Source organism: Corapipo altera, unplaced genomic scaffold (assembly GCF_003945725.1).
Source record: "Corapipo altera isolate COAL_440 unplaced genomic scaffold, ASM394572v1 301, whole genome shotgun sequence".
NCBI lineage: Eukaryota > Metazoa > Chordata > Aves > Passeriformes > Pipridae > Corapipo > Corapipo altera.
The window spans coordinates 1,518,330-1,540,414 of NW_020884926.1; the positions used below are offsets into that span (position 1 = coordinate 1,518,330).

Below are 22,085 nucleotides of genomic sequence, written 5' to 3' on the forward strand. Positions count from 1 at the left end.
GTACCCCCTTCCCGCCCCCCCGGCCGCTGCAGCACATGGGAAGCAAAAGTTTTCCTCCTCCTCCCGCCGCTCCTCCTGCCTCTTCTGCTCCTGCTCTCTCCCCTCCGCCGGCTGCCCTCGCCCCGCAGCCCCCCCGGGTCGCCCCCCGGTCCCCGCATCCCGAGGATGCTCCCGCGGCCGCTCCGCTCGGACCCCGGCCGGGAGCTGCGCCGCTCCGAGATGGACAGCCGGGAATAGAGCGCGGCTGGAGCCTCTCCCGCTGCTCGAATCGCGTCTTCCAGAGGGATCTGCGAATTTGCGGAGGAAAGGGGCTGTTGGGCAAATTTAATCAGATGGTTTAGCAGCGCCGGCGAGGCAGCGCCGCATCGCTGTGCTCCGGCCCCACCATGGGCACCGGCATGTGCTCCAGGAGGCAGAAGGGGCTCCTGCAGACCGCCTTCTGCCTGGTCACCGTGGCGTGCCTGGGCTCCGGAGTTTTCCTCTACAACCACTTGCAGCAGAAGGTGCGGAACGCAGAAGCCCTGGCCCAGAAATACAAACAGCAGCAGGAAGCGCTGTCAGCGCAGCTCCAAGGTGAGTGACCTGCCCTGTGTGTGTCTGTGTGTGCACACTCTGCCTGAACTTCCCTCGCTCCCCTCGTTACCTGCCGCTGGCTTTGCTGCCCAGCCACAAGCGAGGTGCCTTGGGCATGTTCAGCCTTTGGCTTTGGAGAGCTCTGAGATGTTGTGCCCGTTTCCTTCCCCCCGTGGCTGTCTGGAATTGGAACAGCCGTGAGTCCGAATCGCTGCTCGCAGCGAGGGGAGCGGAGCGTGTCGGATGGGCGAGTTCAGCTGCGTCACGCCTATTCCATTTCTTCTCCCTTTGGCTGTAAAAATTAAACCTCTGTGAAGCAGCACCAGCGCAGACAGGGCTCGGAGGGGCTGGCTGGGCAGGCTCCGAGATGTGGCTCCACTCTCTACCCTGTGTCTGTCCGGGAAGTGAAGGGAGAGGGAAGGGATGCTTCAGTAAAGTTTGTTGTCACACTGTGCTGCCCATTGCAGGGAAACAAGCCCACCTTCCTCTCAAGAGGCTGATCCGTGACTAGAAAGGTCTTGCTGGCATGCTTGGGGCTGATGGATGCCGCGGCACACAGCTCCCTATAGAGGGGGGAGAAGGAGGAGGAGGAGTAAGAATTGGCTTTTCTGAGCCCGCTGACCAGCACTGGGCTCCTCTGGCAGGAGCTGCCGGGGACCGGAAGGCGAACACAGTGTGTGTATTCCTCCTCCCCCTTTCTCCCCTCAGTTGTCCTCCTTCCATAAATGCCTAACTGTGGGAAAATGGCACTTTAGCCCACGGGGAGGTGTCGGCAGGGAAGGCTGAGGACACACGTTACTCCATCCCTGAACTCTTACCTCCTTTGTCTAGTCTGTCATCCCAGCCTTAGTGCATCTGCCAGAGCGACGTTTCCAGCAGCTGTCACTAGATTTGGAGTCTCCAGAGGGATTTGCTGAGCTGCCTGTGGAGAGGTTTGGTGGGAATCCACCCTGGGGAGCCAGCAGTTGGGTGTGCAGTGCTGGAGGACGGGTCGGGTCTGGGTGCCCACAGAATGAATTTTATGTGGACAAAATATTGTTTGCTGTGGTTCCACTCAAGGTCAGGAGATGCACTTAACCCTTTTTTTTTTTCTCTAACAAGTCGGTTTAGATCGCAGTGTTTATGTTAGAGCTCTTCCTCAGGCTTAAATCAAATACAGAGTATCCATCGTGACCTCTGTGGACCCATCCAGCGATACTGTTTCCAGAGCCTGTAGTGCTGAGGAATTCCGCACATCTGTGACTCGATATTTATGTCTTTTAGGGTTAAATCTCCTCTGGTGGTTCTGTGTGCAGTGTTGCAATGCAAATGTGACATCCTCCAAGGGCTGCTGGAGCCCAGGGCTGTGTATTTCTGTTTGTAAACAGCCAGAGCAGAGTGTGGTGTGTTCCTCTCCAGGAAACACGCTTTAGAAAACCAATCAGTCTTGGAAAGGGATCTGATGTGTGTTTTGTTTCACTGCTATTATAGCTTGTTTCCATTCCTTCTATCAGGCAGTCAAACACTTCACGTGTTGCTCAGTCCCAGCCACGATTTCCACCTGCATCCTGGGTTTGGGAGCTGCAAAGATCAGCAGGGTAGAAGTTAACCCACATTCCTTTCTGTTGTGTCAGCATCTCATGCTCCTCTTGGAGAGAGGGGCTGGTTCTTCAGAGAATAAGATGACAGTGGTAGCCTCAGGGAACCCCAGTTTTGGCAACAACAGGCTCAAGTCAACAGCTGAGCCAGGCTTATATTTTTTCCACCCAAATATGCCTGAATGGCAGAGCTGTAGCCTGTTGCTGGGGTTTCTGTCCCCCCTCCTATTCCTAAATACAGTTGTTGCCATGGCTACCCTTTTTTATTTTGAGAAGACACTTGCTCGTCCAACAAATTTAACAAAGGCAAGGCTTCTTTTTGGATTTGGCTGGTGGGAGAATCCTGATGGCTGGCAGAGAGGAGCCAGTTCGTGGAAGGTTTGCAGTGCAGGGCTGTCTGGCTCATCTGGCCATGGCTCTGGTGTCTGTGCTCTCCCTGTAGCTCTGTGGTGCTGGGCACAGCAGAGCTGGGGCTCTGGGCTCCCTCCCTGCCCTGGGCTCATTTGTTGCATGACTTTACAATTCCTGTGCCTTGGTTTTAATTCCTGTGTCTTCTGCACCTCATTCTGTCTTTTCAGCAAGGCACTGCCAGGAACTTCATTGTTTCAGCACCTCAAATCCTGCGTTCTGGCTCATTTGGCAGCAGGTGACTGTTCCTTAGTACCGAGCTCTGGCTGAATCCCAGGATTTAGATCCTCACCACCCTCCATTCTCCCTTACAATAGCAAATTGTTAAAGACTTCCTGGCTCCCTGGCCTGCAAAGCTGTAAAGTGCCAGGTTGGTTGGATGAGTTGCTATGTTCCAGCACGAAGATAAGTATATAATAGAGAATCACAGAATTATAGAATATCCTGAGTTGGAAAGGACCCACAGGGATCATCAAAGTCCAGCTCCTGGCCCTGAGAGCAGAGACACCACTGTGTGCAGTGCTCTCTGCAGAGCTGGACCCCCCTGCTCTGGGCTCTGGACACCTGGAGGAATGGCAGGAGAGATTACAACTTTCTTTTCCAGTCACTGGGGGTCACTTCAGTTTATTTGACTTATGGAAAAAAAAAAAAAAGAAAAAAGGGTCAGGAGAGCCAGATTTTGTGTTCTAAAATTCTGAACAAACAGACCATGATGTGGAGCTGTTACTGAAGCCTCCTCTGCTCCGGGATGGAGCATTAGGATCTGTGGCTGTTTGCACGAGCCCATTGCTACAGATGCTTTTCATTGCTGGTATGAGGTTCCCATCACATCAAAGACTTGCCCTCAGGAGGCTCTGCTACATAGGACTGCAAGGAAGTGAGATGCTTCTGGCAGAAACATGAGTGCCCAGAGCTCCCAGATCCTTGGGGAAGTGGCTGATGTTCTCAAGGTGACAATTTCCTTGAACAAGTCGTGAAGGAGCATCCAGGGTGTGCTCAGCTGGGGAAGCCCTCAGGGTGACATCTGAGTAGTCTGTTGGGAAAAGTGTTTCTAAAAATAAAGCTGTCATGAAGGAGACACTTGGACAGCTGCAGTGATGGCTTTAGCAGCGGTGCTCTGCAAGGGAAACCTCCCTCCAGATGGAAACCATGTATTTCTGCTGTAATGGTTTGAAGAATGTGGGAGTCTCCTCGCTCCAGAGGAAAATCTTAAGGCAGTGGCCCAGTCCAAGGGAAGCACCTTCACCATTGGGGTCTGCCTGTGTTGTCTGAGGACGGTAACAAAGAGAAGGAAGGAGATAAAGTGGCTGGTGACAGTGGGAATTCCAGACCTAGGGCACTGGTCCTTCCTGCTCCCTGTGGGAGCACGAAGTGATAGAGGATTTAGGTGACCTTTCCTGCTCCATTATGGCCCAAGTGGAGCTGGCAGGCTCTATAGATCCACTGGGAGTGAGAGCACGAGTCTCTTGGGACTCTTGCCTTGACAAGATTTCACCAAGGAATGGATTAGCACTTCTTTTATGCATAAAAACATCACTCCCCTTAGTTCATTTTCCTGGAGATCATGTGTTATGGCATGACTTGCCCCCAAAGGTCTTGGCTCTGGAGGGATCTTGGCTCTGGGAGCAGGTTTCTTTTATCACCTCTCCCCTCTGACTTGCTGCCCAGTGCTGTTCTGGCCCGGTGTCCATCTGTGCCAGGGGGATGAGGAGCCTGTTCCAGCTCAGGGAGAGCTCTTGGTTTGTATTCAGCCATCAGAGTGCATTAAAATCACCATCCATCAGGAAGCTTACGCGGTGCTTTGGTTTGTCACGTGGCTGCTGCACGAAGCAGCCTCATCCCTGTCCCTCTTCTGCTCCTGTGCACAGTGCAGGGGCTGTTTTGGGTGGGATGGGACAGGGAGCTGCCTGGCTCTCTTTTCCTCACTGGCATGAGGGCCAGTCAGTGGAATGGGAGAAAATGTCTCTCCTGCATGCAGCTCGTGACCTGGAAGGCTCTGGCTGCCTTAACCCTGGCTGGGCACTTGGTCCACAAAGACATAGTTTAGCCCTTGGCCACTAAAGTAGCTTTTGGGCATCACAACTTGGGCTCCAAAGTGAAACCTGAGAGCAAATACTCACAGGGCCAGGCCAGTGTGTTGTATCTGTTGTATCGTGAATATCCATGGTTTCCAGCCCAACTGTGCCCTCCCTGCTCCAGACAGGAGAGGAAATATGTGGGAGGAAAAAAAAGCATGTGTGAAGGACTGTGAGGTTTCTCACACTGTTGCCTCTCTCTGCTCCCCAGTGGTGTACGAGCACAGGTCCCGGCTGGAACGGTCCCTGCAGAAGGAGCGAGGGGAGCACAAGAAGACAAAGGAAGGTGAGTCCCTTGCAGGGGTGTCCCAGTAGTGGCCAGACAAGCCCCCAGCTGTCCTGGGGGAGAGGTGTGTGCTGTGCCCAAAGCCTTCCCTGCCTCAGGGCCGTGTGTGGCTGTCCCTGAGTGCCCCCAGGTGAGCTCAGCCCGGGTTTGTACCCGGGGAACAGTGAACTCACGTGTTTATTGTCCGTGGGCAGAAGGTGCTGGGAGGGAGGTTCTGTTCTCTCACACTCCCACTCATATCCTCAGTGCAATCTGTGAGTAACAGTGCCCAGGATGTGCTGTTTGAGCACTTTAAGTGGTGGCTAAACCTGGCACTGGACCATGCTTTTTTTCTTGGAAATATGTCAACTTTCCTCTAAAAGTGATTTGAAGATGCTGAGCTCTACAAGTGCTTAATGATATCAGCATCACTGCCCTCCATAACACATGGACAATGCAGACTGTCAGATCCTTTAGAGCTGATGTACATAAGTAGATATAAACGTGCAAGATATTTTAAGACCACGAAATCCAACACGAAACAGAAAGCCAACAGTTTAGCTGTTCAGTGGAGTGCTGTGCTTGGATGTCAGGCCCCTCTGCACCTGATTGTTGCTGGCAACTTAATAACTTGGCTTTTATGTTGAAAACTGGTGTGTGGAGTGCTCCTCACTCCAATGTGCTCTGGGTTTCTGGAAGTGCTGCCACTCAGCATCCAGGCTTGGCTGCATCACTGAGGGAGAAGCTGCATTTCTGCCACCTCTGATCTATTTGGTGGGGACTGACTGAGCAAATATATCCTAATATGTGTTATCTAGTCATGGGACCTGCCCATTTTAAGAAGGTGGTGCAGATGAGATCAGCAGATTCACTCCTTTTGGTCTCACAGAAGATTTGGTTTCTCTTTTCCAAAGTCTTTTCACTTCAGAGCACCCCAAATCCTCCTGCAGCCTCAGAGACATCAAACTGTAGCCGTTTATGTGCTGAAGTGGGAAATCACTGAGGCACTTGAATATAGAATGGGAAAGCAAAGACATTTGGGCCAGTCTAGCTGGGTGGACAGCTCTCATGGAAAACACTCCCATCTTTCCAGGGGCATTGAGTGGTCTCCTGGCAGCATCTGCATTCCAGCTTATTGACTTGCAGCCTTTTGCTCAGCAAGGGGCTGATTTTCCCCTTCCCTCCCCCCCCCAAAATACAAACCAGATCCTCGTTAAATTCCAGCTCGTTAAATCGCCTTCTCTTCTTCCACTTCCAGATTTTTTAGTGTACAAGTTAGAAGCTCAGGAAGCTCTCAACAAGGAGAAGGTAGGTGAGGTTCATTCCTCAGGGTGTCTGTGTGATGTTGGTAAATATTTCCTCAGGGCTGGGGGGCCAGGGCTGCTGCCTGGGAGGCACGAAGGTGGGTGTGTGTGTGCACGGTGCAGGGTGAACTTTGGCTGACTCCACTGGGCAAGGCTGCTGGTGGGCGAGGATTTACTTCATCTGAGGGAAAGGCTGCACAATTCTCAACCTGCTCTCCCCATTCTCCCGTGTGTGACAGCCCAGGAGACGATTCCCAGCTCCAGCTGGGGCAGGGAGCCCTGTGCTGCAGCCTGAAGGGAGAATTGCTGCTCCACGGCACAGAAGAGCCCTGGAGAAACTGAATTCAAGACACACCACGGGGAACAGGGAGAAGAAAGACCATGTGGTGTGGGGAAAAGCATATCCATTGTCTTCTGTCTCCGGGGATTGTCAAATGATTTTCACTTGCCTGTGGACTTCTCATTCAGCAGGGAAAAGGACTCTTCAGTGAGGGCTGGGAAGAAATGCATCCCTGGGATACAGTCTGTCACATTCACTTAGGTTATAAGGCTGGGTTTGTTCCTTTCCCAGAGCATCTGCTGATGAGATGCTGGGGAAGGGGAATCGCTTTTAGCCCCTTCATCTGTGGGTCAATGTCAGCCTGTTACAGAAAAACTCAGCCATGAATATCTGATTTTTTTTAATCTGTGCTCATTTGCTGGTGATATTTCATTCCATATTGAGTATTTATCATATAAATTGAACTGGGGGTTAGTTTGCACTTCCATGGTGCTGCTTCGTGGATCAGCCACATTGCTTTAGGGTCCCCAAACGTGTAACCCTGCATGTCCTGGGACAAGCTGCAGCCCCCTCAGGTGCCACTGCTGCCCTGGGGACAAAGCCTTTGGGCACAGGGGGTGGTGACTTTCACCCCTGCTGTGAGGAGATGTTGGTGCTGTGGTGAAAAATGGAACCTTGGGGGCACAAGGGAAAAACCTGATCCTTAGCAAGGCATGAGCAGAGCTGCTGAACTGGTCCAGACCCCTCTGTGGGCACACATAAAATGCTCTCCACTGCTGATTTGTGCCAGCTGAGCTTAGTCTGGCTGCTGTACCCTAGTTACAGAGCTTGCTTTAGGCTCCCTCAATTGCCTAGTGATCCATTTTTTGTTAAATGGTGCAATTTTGGTGTGTAGGCGACAGGCTCAGCTCTGCTGCTCTCTGCCTCCCCCTCAGCTGCTGCCAGCAGAGCTCAGCCTTCAGGGAGGGGGGTTCACTGTGCACAGCTCCTTCAGTGCTGGGCCTGGCCTAGATACAGAGCTGAGGGCTGGGAAAAACTGCTCTGAATGGGAATTAAGAGTGCAGTTAATGAGCTGGTGTGAAAAGGTTCTTTTCCAGCCCCGCACGTTCTGCTGGTCCCCGTCCCCACCTGTGTGTGTGAAGCGGCTGAGCAGGTGCTCTGGTGGGTTTTCCTCCCTGCCTTGGGTTTTTCTGGAATCTAATGGCACTGTTGAATCTCTTTTTTCTTTTTTTTTTTTCCTTTTTTTCCCCAGCAAGACTCCATGAACAGATACGGGGCCCTCAGCTCCCAGCACAAGATCCTGAAGGTAAGGGAGGAGGCTGGGTCATGGACTGACCATCTGCTGCACATTAAAGGATGCTCCTGGGAAGGAGAGTCCTAGCAGGGACCCAGGGCTTCCTGCAGTCAGTGCCAGCAGGGAGGGAGGAGACCACTCCGTGTTGATCTACATTCCTTCCTGACTGTTCAGGTCCAAGGGAGTTTCCTATTTATTCTGTATCAGGTTACAGCTTTCACCTACACTTCCATTCAATGGCAGCCTTTGTGCACTTTATCACACAGGATTCTGCTGGTCAGCCTGCTCCTTTCTGGGTCCCTTAGTGCGAAAATGGGTCTATTCATTGTAGCTGGCCCTTTGGGCTAATACAACATATTCCAGCCCATGTGAGAAGCTCAGAGCAGGGCAGCTTATAGCATTTTATAGCTTATCACGTGCTATACCTGGAGCATATCTTGATGTTAAATTTTCCTGTTGTTAGAGCAACACAACCGGGGCTGGCAATGGTGGTTTCTAAGGTTTTTAGTTGGAGCTTTGGCAGTGAAATGGTAATTTAATTCTGGGCTGCAGAAGGAGGGCTGGGTTCCAGCAGCCCTTAGCACCGCTGGGTTGTATTTCCTGAGCAGAGCTGGACCTCCAGCTGCCTGGCTTTTGGATTCAAACTTCGGGAAAAGGGAAGTACAGTTCTGTCTCTTGGGTATTATCCAGCACTGTGGACTCTGGGAACGCTTTGCAATAGCAACATTCCTCTTCATAGCAACTGCTAAGGCTGAGCAAAATGCTCTGGTTTGCTGCTCTCGAGGGGACAGGGAGAGCATTTCGTCCTGGCTCCCTTTCTCTTGCTTCCTTTTATTGGAGGGGTGGGGAAAAAAAAAAACACACCTATTTTTTTTTTTTAAATTACATTTACAGCTGCTGAAAGACAGAGCAGCCCTTGGGGCTGCAGAGTGGGAGATTTCAACCCCCCCACACCCTGAAAAAGCAGCATTTAGCCCAGCTTCTGCTAGTTATGAGCCTGTGAGCAACACTTCTGTTACTGGAGCCCAGGCAAAAATGCTTCCCACTGGAATTGGCTTCCTCAGGAGGAAGATTGCTGCCAGGATATCGTTCCTTAGGAAGTGGACATGTCACGCTGAACAGAAGCAACTAATTCTGCTAAGCTGCAGGTCCCAAATGTAACGAAAGCCACAGTACATCTGGCTTTGGTGTCCCTGGCCTCTGCTCTTCTCCTGACCTGCACTGGAATCCTCCCTGGCTGATTTACATCTGGAGCTGGCACAGCAGCTTGGAGGGGCAAGGGCCTTGACTTGGTCCAAAAATAGCAGTTGTGGTCATTGCCTGTGTTGTCTGGATTCCTGCTGGGGCCAGACTTTGTCTCACAATTCCTTTCTCCCTCTTGAGTGGAGATGAAAGCATTTTGCTCCCCTCACTCTGCAGAGTGCATCCTGGCATTCACTGGAGCAGCCAGGCAAGGAGGGGGTGGCTTCAAACAAAGGAATTTTTGACATGAACTTCCTGAAACTGCTGGAACATGAAAACTGGCAACGAGCTGTGCCCTTCCTTTGCTTGTGGGTTAAGGCATCCACTTACTGATTACACTTTGTACAATGCTGTCCACAGAGCTGCTTTTGAATCCTGGTAGGAATACCTGGGTTTGAGGGACTGTTCTTTTCTTCTCCCCCTTCACCTGCCCATTCCCCAGAAACCTCAGTGCCACAGATCTGACACATTTGGGCACTACCTGTTGCCTGAACAACAAAGGGAAGGTGGGATGAGAGAACCTGCTGTCCCGAGTTCCTGCAGCTGAGCTGAAGAACTCCCAATTTTTGGAGGATGATCTGACTTCTGAGTGATAAGATTTCCCCATATTGCAGTGTGAGCACCAGAGAAAAGCCATGACAACGTGATCTCTGTATTCCCTCAGCCCAGCTGCCTCTGGGCATGATCTGCACAACACCCATGTGCTCTGTCCTGTGGTTTCTGCTTGGCTGAGTAGAACAGCAGAACTGTGAGGGAGAGGAGGGAATGGCATTGCAGCCAGGTGGGAAGACAGTAGAGGTTCCTGGGTTCCTCAGGATACCTGGCCTTAGTGGAACTGCCTGGGTCAGGAATGTTCTGCCCACAGGTAATTAAATTGCTTCCCTGAAAAACAGTTTAGTGTGTTCCAGACTTTCTGCCTGAAAATAACAACAAAGGCATCTTTGGATTCCTCCTCAGGTCTGCACACACTGGTCCCACCACCCTCAGAAAGCAGCTGAGAGGGAGGATGCTCCATGTGCTCAACAAGGAGGCAGCCTCAGGTGCTGCCTGTGACCTTGGGCAAGGCACTCATCTCCCTCTCCAGCTTCCTGCTGCTGTCAGAGGATGAACATTCCCTCCCTTTTTCCTGCCTGGGAGCAGTCTGGGGACACATATTATGCACATCACCTTCCAGGCAGAATATGGGTTAGGAATTAATTGACCTGAGCTCATGAGGACTTAAAATTCCTTGAATTTCTTAAGAGTTTCTTGTTCAAATCAATCCTCAGTTGCTACTGTTGGTGGTTTCTGATGTGTTTAGTATCAAAATGATTTTAAGGAAGTGGTTTCTCTGCAGAGCTTTCTGCCAGGGGCTCTGATGAGAACTGCAAGTGCCTAATGCCTGTGAAAATCAAAGCAGGAATCTTCTGTGCTCTTTATTTCCCCCTCTAGATCTTGTGATCTGATTAACCTGACATCCTTGTGTCTCTACTTTATCCTGGCTCTGGGACCCCTCTGCACCAACAACCTTTTCCTCTGCATCACGTGTATTTTTGGAGCACAGCTATATCTCTTTTTAGTGGAGGATAATTGCTTCAGGGGGAATGCCTGGGCCACAGACACTTTGTTTTCCTGGGGATAAATACAATCATCAATAGCATTTAGAGGTTTGGGGTTTTTAGAAAACAAAAAAAAAAGAAAAAAGATTTATTTTTTTTTCCCCAGGAAGGCTGATTGAAATGACTGCCTGGACTCCTGAGGGGGAGGGGGGTTGTGTGGCAGGGCCGGGGTTCACCTGAGAGCCAGTCAATCTGCATACTTAATCGGTGTTGACAAACTGAATGTGGAAGGAATCTCTCAGGGTTACCATGGGAACAAACAAAAAAAAAAAAAAAAAAGGAGGTGAATTCTGGTTCAGCGGGTCTGAGCAAAAGGATGTTTCTGCATGTTTTGTTCTTGGGCCCTGCAAGAGGGGAGGGGAGAAGGGAACAGCTTTTCAGCCCACCTCTATCTGCTGAGTTCTTGGCCTGCTTGAAACAGTCTGTGGTCTTGGGAGAGTCTTGTTATCCTGGAATTCGATGCCTGTGATCCCCGTGTTACTGAGGGGAATGTGGGCTCTCTCTGGTCCCTGTCAGAGGATGTGGTGTCCTTGCACAAGCTCTCCCTGCTCCATGGGAACTATCCTTGCAGGTAAAGTCCTTCAGCATGTCTGGGGTTCTGGAGAGGACCTTGGATTTGTGAAGTACTTGGATTTGTGTGCAGGGAGGCTGGGAAGGAGCACGAGTAGTTCCTGTGTCCAGAGCCTCCACCTCTTCCAGGCAGGAGTGGACTTGCCATAACATTCCACTTCCAGTTTAGTGGCTTCCAAGGAGACCTCCCAAACTGCTTCCTGAGGTGGAGTTTAGCTGGCATTTCACATCCCCCCCGAACCACTGGACACAGGGAATACCTGCCCGTGCCTGGGATTTCTGAGAACAAACATCTCCTGCCTCCCCAGGCAACTTGTTAGACAGGGGCACTCAGGGAGCACTTGGCAGCAGCTGAATCACTGCTCTCCCTGTGCTGACTCTGTCACTTCTCTCGTACCCAGAACCAGCACGACGATGTCAAGAAGCAGCTGCTTGACCTGCAGGTGCAGCACAACAGCCTGAAGCTGGAACACCGCAAGACACTGGAGAGCCACAGCCAGAAATACACCCAGCTGCAGCAGGAGAAGGACAGCGAGGTCACCAGCCTGCAGGGTGAGCGTGCTGGGGGAGCACCAGGCTGAAGGGCTGAGCTCAGGGCAGGGCAGAGGTTCCTCTGCAGGTCCCCAAAAGGGTCTGTGAACACTCCAGGGACATCCCTGTGTGACAGTGGGCAGCCCTTCTGGACCTCAGCTGGAGCATTGTCCTGCCCTGAGTTGTGGTGCAGGAACAACCTGCAAATCCTGGCATTTGAACCTGGGAGCAAATCAAACACACTTTTTGCAATTGATGTTGTGGGTCTATAAAATGCCTTTAATGGTGCAAGTATCGTAGACAATGCTGATCCCTTTAATTCCCAAAGAGTGTTTTCTATTTAGTCTGCTGTTTAATTACATCGTGGGGCTTTTAAAGTTTGCATCTGTTTTTACTTGATTAGGTCTGGAAAAGCGAAATCTGATGATGTTTGTTTGTTTTTTTTCCTCTGGTCAACAAAGCCCACTGGAGTATCTGATGAGCACTCCTGGGCTAGAAGAGTGGAAACTGAGGATAAATAAGTGAAACCCAAATATTTGATTGTCTCTCTTCCTGAAATCCTCAGCCCCCACTGCTCAGGGCTGCCAGAGTGGAATGGAGGGATTTTTGCTAGATTGGCTCTTTTGGAGGCTCTTTTGGGGGAGTGTCTGTCATGGTCAGAGGTCTTGGCAGCAGCATCTGTGCTTGCTGTCACCTGGCCTGGACCAGCTGCCTGCAAACACAAGGTAACAGGTAAAGCTGGAGTCCCATAGGACACAATTCCATATTTCCTTCTGGCTGCAGGAAAGACAGAGCCTTCCCTTCTCAGTTTGATGTCGACCTTCGCTGCAAGGCAGGGGCACAGCACCCAACCTCAGTGGTAGAATGTCCTGTCCCAGGGCTGAGTATTACGAAGAGAAGATATACCACTGTAATCAGAAATATCTCTAATATTGAGCTGAAACCTTGTGTGCAACTCAGCCCACAACAAAGGGCTGAATTCCCTTCCCAGTCCATGGTGGCAGGTGCAGCTGTGTTTGCAGAGAAATCCCAGTGCATGATGTTCTGGTGATGATTTAAGAGAGATTCAGGAACCGAAACAGGGCTGACATTTTTGGACACAGTCTTTGTTTCACACTGGAGGGTGCAGGATTATGTCCAAGGCAGTGAAACGTCAGTACACTGCGTGTCTTGTCACCGAAGCACTCAGGAGCGTGCAAAGAGCTTGAAAAAGCTCAACCCCAGGGGGCTTCAGGGCACAATGTTACTTAAAATCCCAGGAATAGCCACGCCTGAGGGCAGAGCTGTGCCATGATTGCTTTCTGTGAGCAGGTCGTGGGTATTTTGTTCGTGCCATCAAGAGGCAGCTTCTCTCTGAAGGAGGAGGGAAGCCCCTTATCACATCTTGGGGGTTCAGGAGACCTGAGGGACCTCCCCTGTGGTTGTTTCTTAACCTTCCAGTCACCACGGGCAGGGCCAGTGAGTGCTGCTCTTCAGCTGCAAGGGAGGTGAGAAATGAGGAAGCAAATATCTTGCTCTTGAAGCAAGCACAGGGAGAGCCTGACCCTGAGAGCAGTGGTTAGCAGAGGCTCTGGAGAGAAGGGTGTTCCTTGGAGTGCTGGAAGGAATGATGGATCGGGTTTGTCCATCTCTGGCTCGTGCTTTGCTGTAATTCCTGGGCTTGGAGAGATCTGTGAGGTCCAGGCTAATTTACAGTGAGAAAGGGAGATACCACACTGGCAAAAATAGCTCTTTGAATCAAATTTCTTCTCCTCCTGCAGATACAGTGTTTAAACTCAGGGAGGAGAGCAAGCTCCTTCGGAAGGCCCACCAGGAGGTTCATTCCCAGCTCCTTAATGCCCAGGTAACAAACCAGGGGCTCTTTGTGGGACCCTGGGGTCTGCATGCACATCAAATATTCTCTAATTAGTAAGTCTTATCAGCTGTATTCCACTGCTGACAGGTGTTGGTAATGTAGATCCATACAAGTAAAATTTTCCACCCTGGAGTCTGTCCCAGCAGCTGAAAATCCAGGTAGTGCTGCACAAGTCCCTGGGGTTCAAGGCAGCATGAACCAGCATATTCCCAACCCTGGAATGCCTCCTGTCACCTCCACACATCTCAAGCACTTCCAAATGATGGTGGATTGTCTTTGTTTATGCCTATTAAATTAATTACAGAGAGAAACAGCAGCTCAGAGGGGCCTTGTCTGGTTTGCTGACCCCCTTAACAGGCTTTGGATGAGCACGAGCTTTGCATCCATCTGAGTTGTTCTGACTGGGAGCAGCATCCTACAAGTTCATATCCCAGGAACTGCTCTTGGCTGCCTTCTTCTCATTCCTTTTACATTAGCTGCGCTGTCGGGGTTTGTTTTGTTGTTTTAAATGTTAATTTTAAGGTCAGATTTCAGGGGGAGGAACTGAAATCAACAGAGCCCGCTCAGGAATTAATTTCCTGCTAAACTTTCCTTGCTGCTTGGAAGCTTTCCTACTCAGCCCTGTCCCTAATTTGGTCCATTTCCAGGTACCCTGGCAAGCACATGAAAAGGTCTCCCCCCTCACTTTTCTATAAATAACCAGGGTGGAAGTGGGGAGCTTTTCCTGAGTGGCTTTTTCAAGCCCTACTTTTCAGGGTTGGAGCTGAAAGAAATAAGCTGCAGGAGAGAGAGAAAAAGTGTTGCATTTGCTTACCAGTCCAGGAGAATTGATTTTTCATTTGTCTTGCAAAGTAAATTGGATTGTCAAGTTGGATTATACCAATTATTGCCAGGCCTGCTGAGATGAGCACATCCAGGGAGAAATGCTGCAACTGGAAGGAAATAAGTTGACCTGGAGGTATGTGAGTGTGAGGCACAGGAGGAGAGGGAGGCACAACTAAGACCCAGGGTACAATTCTTGTGCCAAGGCAGGAGTTACAGCAGTGGCTCATGCACTGAACAGCATCAGGAAAAGCACCAGTGTCACAGCTCAGCACTTTCCAGGGTAAAAGTGTCCAATAAGATGCAAGACTGGCAAAGGGGAAATACAAAATATCCATGAAATCTGGAGGGAAAGCTGAAAACAAGCTTGTCATTAATGGTTGTGTGTTTTCTCCAACCTTTCCTACGTATGAAACACATCTCTTTAGAGTCCATCTGTGCCAGACAAATGGCCACAAAGGGTGGCTGATCCCAGCAAGGAGGTGCTTAACCCTGTTACTGTGGGAGGTTTCTCTGTGTCCTTCTCACCCCCTCAGGCCCAGATGGAAGAGTTCAGGCAGCTCAAGGAAGCTCTACAGAAGATGCCAGGCTTCAGAGGAGGAGGAGGAGGAGGAGCTGGGAAGGGGCAGCAGCCTGTGGTGCCAGCCCACAGCCAGCTGCAGCTGGGGAGGCAGAAGGTGTGGTATTCCCAGGAAACCCCTGGTAGGAGTGTTCTGCAGGGCTCCTGTGGGTTTCCAGCACGGGGAACAAGCCCAGTTCCGTCCAGCTCAGAGTTTGCCTTTGTCCTTTCTTCCTTGCAGGGTTTTCCAGTCAATCCAGAGAATGGGGTCCCTCTGGCATCCCCGATCTCGGGGTTCCAGAGGCCGGTGGAAGTCCCGGTGCTGCAGGGACAGAACTCCTACAGCAAGGATGGCCCGAGGCCACAGCCAAACGTGCCCTTAACCCACCCCACCCCACCCCAGGATGCCAACTCACTGCCAGAGGCTGTGCCAGCCTGGCCAGCGCGCCGTGGGGACGGGCACGTGGTGAGGTTCACCCGGACCATGAACAGCCTCCCAAACGGGAACCCCGTACGTTCCTGGGGCTTTGCTTGGGAAGCTCAGGACTCAGATAGCTGCAGTGCTCTGTGTGTATGTGAATCCCGCAGCCCTGGGGTACTTTCAGACTCCTGTGCACTTGTGGTTTCCCCACCAGGCTCAGGGGAGTGGATGAGGTTCTTCTGCCAGAGCTGCAAAGAGTAAATCATAAAATCAGGCTCCCCCCGCCCCCTGGGCTGATTGAGAGTGACTTCAGGACAGTAAATATCTAAAAAAAGACAATAAATTGCAGTGTGGCTAGACTATAATTACAGTAACTATTATAAGGATGTGAGGTGGGGGGTTTAGAGGTGGTTTTGTTCCTCTTTCCTTGGAGATTCACCTACCTGAGACAGGCCTGGCTCAAACAGGACCTAAATTATTTCCTTTTGTCTTGGAAGGAGAAGGGCCTGTTCTACTGCAGGCTGGACAGGGCTGTAGGTTTGTTCTGGAGCACTTCTGAATCTTTGTTCTCTGATAAGGGATTTTCTGGCCCATAAACCTGCCCAAATGCAAGATCTGGGGGTATGTGGTAAGATTAGGCTCTCGTGCACATCCCAAGTTGTCTCCTCTCCAGGACGTGAAGATGGTGATGCGCATCCAGGTGAGGAGCCACGAGGAAAGCCAAGCTCCTGGGCTGGCCCTGCCTGGTCCCAGACAACCCTCTGCAGCAGGAAAACCTCCAGTTCCAGACAGCCACCTCTCCCCAGGGAACAGACAGGGGCAAATGCAAAGGTTGGTGGCACACAACTCCCTTTTGCTCTCAAAGTTTAGGCTGAAGGTTCCAAACAGAGGTATCCCTGGTCTCTCTCTTCTTGTGTTTATCGTGGGTCTACATGAAAGGTGGTTGAAGGAACAACCTTCCCTTGGGGTGTTACTGGTGTTGTCTGGTCAGGATCCTGTTGTACTGGATGCTGTAAGGCACTGGGGAGACTGTTCACTGTCTCAGCAGCACTTGCAGGAGATTGGTTTGTTTTGCAAAAGGAAAAAAATGTCTCTCTGCAGCTGCAATTCATCAAAGTCTGGCCATAATCCAAAAAGGGACTCTGAAAATAGTGCTTCCTCCTTTAACTTATTTATCTCCTGTCTGTGTCCAGGTCCTATCTGTTCAGTTTACTGGAGCAAACAGGATTTCATGTCTGTTTTATCTGTAGAGGAAGCTTCTGGATTTCACTCTAGATTCAGCCTGACCCTTTCTGCTCTTCTATTTTTTGTTTGTTCACTTAACCTGTAACCTTCCCAGGGCAGTGATTGTGCTTTTCTTCCTCCTTCAAATGGCAATGTCCTCCCCAGGCTGCTGTGGCAGACACAGGAGTTGTGCCCAGGGGATGTTCTTGTTCAGGGAGGGACTGGTGTGGGTGTCACTGAGGGTGAGGTGGTGGTGGCACAATGGCCTTTCCTCAGCCATGCAGAGCCCAGCCAGGTTACCATCACTCTGTGAGACTGAAAATGCAAACACTGACGTGTTTGGCAAGTGCTTTTTCGGTGAGGACAGAGGTCCTGGCATGTTTGGTGTGCTTTGCTTTTCCTGGATCTGTCATCAAGGAATTACAGAGCAGCTGGAGGCTGTTGTTTGCACTGTGGGAGATCTGTGATAAGCAGCACATAACCCAACCTTGTCCATGCCAAGAGCAATAAGGGACCTCAGGACAGCACAAAGAGCCCACAGATCCAAGGCCAGGAACTGCTGCCTTGTGTGGCTGAGGTTCCACGTGAGCCCTTGAGGGGCAGTTTGCATTTTGATGGTTTTATAAGGGGGGGAATCTGAGCTGAGGGCTGGGTTAGGATTTTACTTACTGAAGGTTTTGTGTGCTGGCTTAAAAAGCTGCTAAAGCCAAGGCCACTTGTCCTTTCTCAGCTTTTAAACACAGAAATATTCTTAAGCAGACTTTTAAATCTCATGCAGAGGACAGGTTAAACCAACCAGTTGTTCTTCTTGGGACTGCTGTAACTCACCCAGGTTAAAAGGTTTTGTTCAGTCATGTTTCAGAGTCCCTATTACTGGGACTACATCCCTTCCTCTACCCTTCTTTGCTTCTGAAGCTGTCCCTGAGGAAGGATATTTGGTAAGAAATCATTCCTTGTGAGACAGCCCTGCCTTCTGGGCTTTCCCAGGGATTCACTCAAATTAATATGAAGATATTCAATTTTTTTGCTTTGACCTCAAACTACTTTCCATGCAGTGGAAATGGAACATTTTCACTGTTTGGGTTTGTACAGGGGCAGATGCATCCTATGCAAGAGTTTTATGAACAGGTGCTGGTTAAAATATCCATCCCAGTTGCAAAGCTTTGTATTGCAGTTTTCCTCTTTATTTTGAAAGGGTTTTTTTTCTCCTTGTAGCCAAAATTCTACAGTTTTACTTCAGCAGCATCTCGATTTTCAATTAAGTTGGAACAATAAAGACCACTTATGGTTTTGATATTTTCTAAACCCTTAGATTTGTTTATTTGGGTATATGTGAGGCATGACTAAGAATCTGTTTAGAACTGGAGTTTGTTACCATGTAGATGTTATTGTATCATATGAATAATAGTAAGAGAGCTCACAATAAATTGTGTTTATGAAGCATAACTGCTTTTGTGCTATGTGGCATGTTAAATGTTCTCTTTCAAGCAGATATCACAGCAATTAATACAATCTGCCAGTTTTGTCAAAAGGTTAAATTATGACAAAATTCTGTGTGTGTTGGAGTATTTTTTTTTTCTCTGCTTGCCATTATGAAATAGCTTTATGAAATATCTCCTGGTGCACTGAGGCAGGGAGTTCATGTTTTGTTCCATACCCTCGTTGCAGCTGGAAAGACATAGTGAACAAGGTGAATGCCCAGATGGACGAAGAACAAGCACGTGGTTACCCAAAGAACCTCCAGTTTGAGCCCCAGCCTGGGCAGGAGGTGCAGAGGGGCAGCTCCCAGGCCCCCAGCCAGGGGAGAGGGGAAGAGCATCACAGAGCTGAGCAAGGAGGAGAGAAGGAGAGGATGGATGAGGAAGAGCTGGAAATGGGTATGGTTTCCCTCATGGCACTGGAGGAGCATTTCTCTGTAAACACAGAGTGTTGGCTGCCTCAAATCCCTGCTTGGCACAAAGTTAAGACACTGGTGACACTGAGTTTGAGACACCACTGACTGTGCCTGTTCCTTGCAGATGCAGGAGTGATTGAGAGGGAGGAGAACTTGCACCCTCAGAAAGAGACTGTTGTCCAGGAGCCAATGGTAAGGAATGGTAGAGTGATAAAATCACAGGGTGGTTTAGGTTGGAAAGGACCTTAAAGATCATCTCATTCTAACCCCCTGCCGTGGGCAGGGACACCTTCCACTAGACCAGGTTGCTCAGGGCCCCATCCCACCTGGCCTTGGAAAATAGTGGTGCCACTTGTCATCTGGATGAACCTCCAGCTTGGAATGAGAGTCCAATAAGTCAATAATTACCCAGAAGTTTCTATAATGTAGAACTCCAAACACCCAGGATCTGGAGGGATTCAGAGGGATAACAAAGGCTGGGGGCTTTGTTTTTACAAACACTACCAGGCTTGGGGAGACATGACTAAGTGCTGCAAGCCAACACTCTGCTTGCTGGGAAGGCATCAAGCCTTCTGCCTCCTGAGGGGACATCCTGCCAGGTACTCACAGGAGGCTTTTCTTGTCCAGATGCCAGATGATGCTGCAGATCCTGCCCAGGATCCCAATAACCAAGGCGAGGATGAGTTTGAGGAAGCTGAGCTGGAGAGACCCGACTTCGAAGAGAAGGCAGGAGGTTTGGAGAAGTTCAAGGAGCCCAGTGTGAAAGAAGAGTCAAAGGAGAAGCCACTGAAGGTGACTGACATGAGGGCAACCAGCAGGGCCGGGGGGGACCCCCAGCTGTGGATGGGGGAGGCAGAGGGCTTAAGGACTCAAAGGAAAATGTCATGTTCCTAGATGGATCCATAATCCCACTGCCAGGATGTGGCAGGCAGGAGAAACCTCTTTCTGAGTGAGAACTGGCAGGTTGGTCAGTCCCAGAGCTTGTTCTGGCTCTGTCCTCTCTGCTTGTTGAAGTCACCCCTGGCATTTGCAACACCTGCATGGCTGCAGAGACGTGGAATAGGGGATGGCTCACTCACAGCTGCTCCTGCACAGGGGCTGTGGCTTTTCATGCACTCTAGACCAAAGCCAGAGACAATAATGAGTCTCTGCTTTTCTGGTTTCAGGTTCCTGGCAGCAGTGACAACACAAGGGAGCTCTGCCTCCTTGTTTGCCTCCTTGCAGATGGAATCCATTTACTTCCCAAAGTGTTTCTCGCTGCCTGAAGCCAGACTTGGCTTGTTTTGACAAGCAGCTGAGTGTTGCTTGTTTTAAAAAGGAGTGTTTTTTCTGTCAGGCTTTAAAATCATGATTAATAGTGAGATTAAGGAAAAAAAAAAAAAGAGACCTCCAGGCCAATGAAATCAAACAAGAGAGAGATGCTGGCACCGAGAGAGTAACACCTTGAGATTAGTGAAAATGTGGAAAGAATTAGTGACATCAATACCTGGCTCTCAGATGGGGCTGTGCTGTGTTCCCTAAATAACTCACAGATTCCTGCAGTCCTGGGACTTGAGGCAACGGCCCTGGGACCCTCCTGCTGCAGGAGAAACCTCTCTCCACAGTGGAAGGAGCTGGGAAGAGAGACTGGATGGAGGAAGCACACAGAGTTTGTGTTGTCTGACTGTCTCTTTGCTCCCCCTGATTCCTGGTGCAGCTCAGTCTTCCAGACCTGGGGCTCCAATGCCAGAGGGCTGTGTCCCTGGCAGGGAATGGGAGCAGGCTGGGGCACTCTCAACAGTGTCTGACTGTATTTTGCAGGATGCTGGTAGACCTGCCAAGCCCAGGGAAGACCCAATGGATGACTATCAAGAAGATCAGGAGCAAGAAATTGTACGACACCAAGGTTCTCCCCCTTTCCCTCTCTGGTGTGGTTGTTACCTGGGAGTGTTGGGAGCCAGGAGCTGGGGAGGACTCAGCTTTTAGGGAGCCAGATGTGAGCACTGGCTTCAGATTTGCCTCTGCCTGCCCAGTGAGGTGGATCTCCAGAACAACCCTGGGGCCCACCTTCCTCTGCTCCCTTTTTCAGGGGTTCAGAGTACCCTTTATGTTGTCTCCCCTCCTCATTTCTGTCTGCATCCAGGCTGTGGGATGCTTCCCAAACAGGAGCTGAGGGGAATTACAGGCTGTGCCAGTGCTACTGGGCAAGATCCCTGTGTTTCTCCAAGCATGAGCTGGAGAGGATCATCCGGAAGGCTTCTGGCTCACGTAGAGAGAAATGAGGGATCCTCTTCCAGTTTCATTCATCCCCTCTTTACCCTTTTTTGAGTGGCTCCTTTGGAGTTTTTTTCCTGCAGTTTCAACATGATTGCTGAGGAATTGAGGGCTTGGGCTGCCTGCTGGGAATGAAGAGAGTGGGGAAATAAGGGGTGGGCAGAGCAGAGTTGGTGTCAGGAGGTTTCCTTTTCCTGTGTGTATCCAGGCCTCTTGTAGGCTCTACACTGGATAGTTGGACCTAAAAGTGTCCCTGGAGGCTGTGCTGGCTGCTGCTTATCACAGGTGGGATTTGGGACACAGTTTTCCATGTGGTGGATATAGAGTATCTTCTACAGTGGCAGGAGGCTGAGATGTTAAAGTTGCATTGGAATGCCAGGACATTAAATGTGCTTAAAACAAACAGGCTGATCATGGCAACACCTCTGTCTTGGCTAAGTGACTTGCCAACCACACCTGGCAGAGGTGGAGTCTTCCCTTTTTTTCCCAAGTTTCTGAGCTGGGCTGGTGTGGTAGCACAGCTGTACTGGGAAGCAGCACAGTGTGCTGCCAGTCGGGGTCTCCTTTTCCAGGCCTTGCTGATTTTCCCCTCCTGGCTGTTCCCTCTGCACCCAGGAGGATCATGGAGGTGAGGTGGATGACAACGATGACCTGGAGCTTGTCCAAGAGCGGAAGGACCGTGTGGGCCTGCAGGGAGCTGGTGGCAAGAAGGACGACTACTACTGAGAGATGCTGAAGGAAAATGGGATACTCTCGGAATGAGGGGACGGGAGCTCCTCCTGGGAACTGGCTCCTGTATTAAACACTGCCCAGAACAAAGGCAGGAGGAGGTAACTCTTGCAGGCCCTGAGCAGGGGCCTTGTAGACATGCATTACATCTCTGTGTGGGGGCCGTTGGCTCTCCGGTCGATGGCATGGAAGTGCTCCCAGACTGTAGGAACGATTTTATCCTGCTGCTTTTCTTAGAAGCACTTTTTGATTTACTGTGTTCTTCACCTTCTTGTTTTCCATATCCCCTCCACAGCTGGAGAGGGGGTTTTTTGTTGGGTTTTGGGGGTATTTTACCCCCCTGGGCAGCAGAGAGGTGCCTGAACCGGTCCCTGGACTTACTCAACTGATTGCTAATACAAAGGAATCTCTCTTCATAAAACATTTTGCTCAGTGGTGTTTCTTTAACACAGCCTTTTTGCTCCCCTCAGAGTAAGGTGGGAAGGGAGTCAGAGGAAATTATCCTGCTCTTTGTGTGGAGCAGTGCAGGGGTGATAACCAACCCTGAGCTCCCACAGACATGACTGTGTACTAGCAGTGTATGTGTGTGTGTGTGTGTGTGAACAGCTGGA

At 50.4% G+C, this 22,085-nt stretch overlaps 1 protein-coding gene across 2 annotated transcripts; it reads left to right on the plus strand.

Moving 5' to 3' along the window:
- The first annotated feature begins 268 nt into the window (after positions 1-268).
- Positions 269-21,897, plus strand: LOC113954183 (Golgi integral membrane protein 4-like). 2 transcript variants are annotated; one of them, XM_027658197.1, is made up of 14 exons: positions 269-573; positions 4,845-4,919; positions 6,157-6,206; positions 7,735-7,788; positions 11,588-11,738; positions 13,478-13,560; positions 14,931-15,071; positions 15,195-15,464; positions 16,048-16,205; positions 18,267-18,475; positions 18,617-18,684; positions 19,120-19,284; positions 20,293-20,364; positions 21,361-21,897. In XM_027658197.1, the coding sequence occupies exons 1-14, from the start codon at positions 387-389 to the stop codon at positions 21,469-21,471; spliced, it is 1,794 nt and encodes a 597-aa protein (XP_027513998.1). In that variant the 5' UTR covers positions 269-386; the 3' UTR covers positions 21,472-21,897. The 2 variants fall into 2 exon arrangements, with proteins under 2 accessions (XP_027513998.1, XP_027513999.1); XM_027658198.1 differs by having other exon boundaries at positions 20,293-20,377; positions 21,361-21,511.
- Positions 21,898-22,085: the final 188 nt, after the last annotated feature.

Coding starts and splice junctions, on each gene's coding strand:
- LOC113954183 (XM_027658197.1), top strand. CDS start 387: ATGGGCACCGGCATGTGCTCCAGGAGGCAGAAGGGGCTCCTGCAGACC. Junction 574..4,844: donor GCTGTCAGCGCAGCTCCAAG/GTGAGTGACCTG, acceptor TCTGCTCCCCAG/TGGTGTACGAGCACAGGTCC. Junction 19,285..20,292: donor CAAAGGAGAAGCCACTGAAG/GTGACTGACATG, acceptor TGTATTTTGCAG/GATGCTGGTAGACCTGCCAA.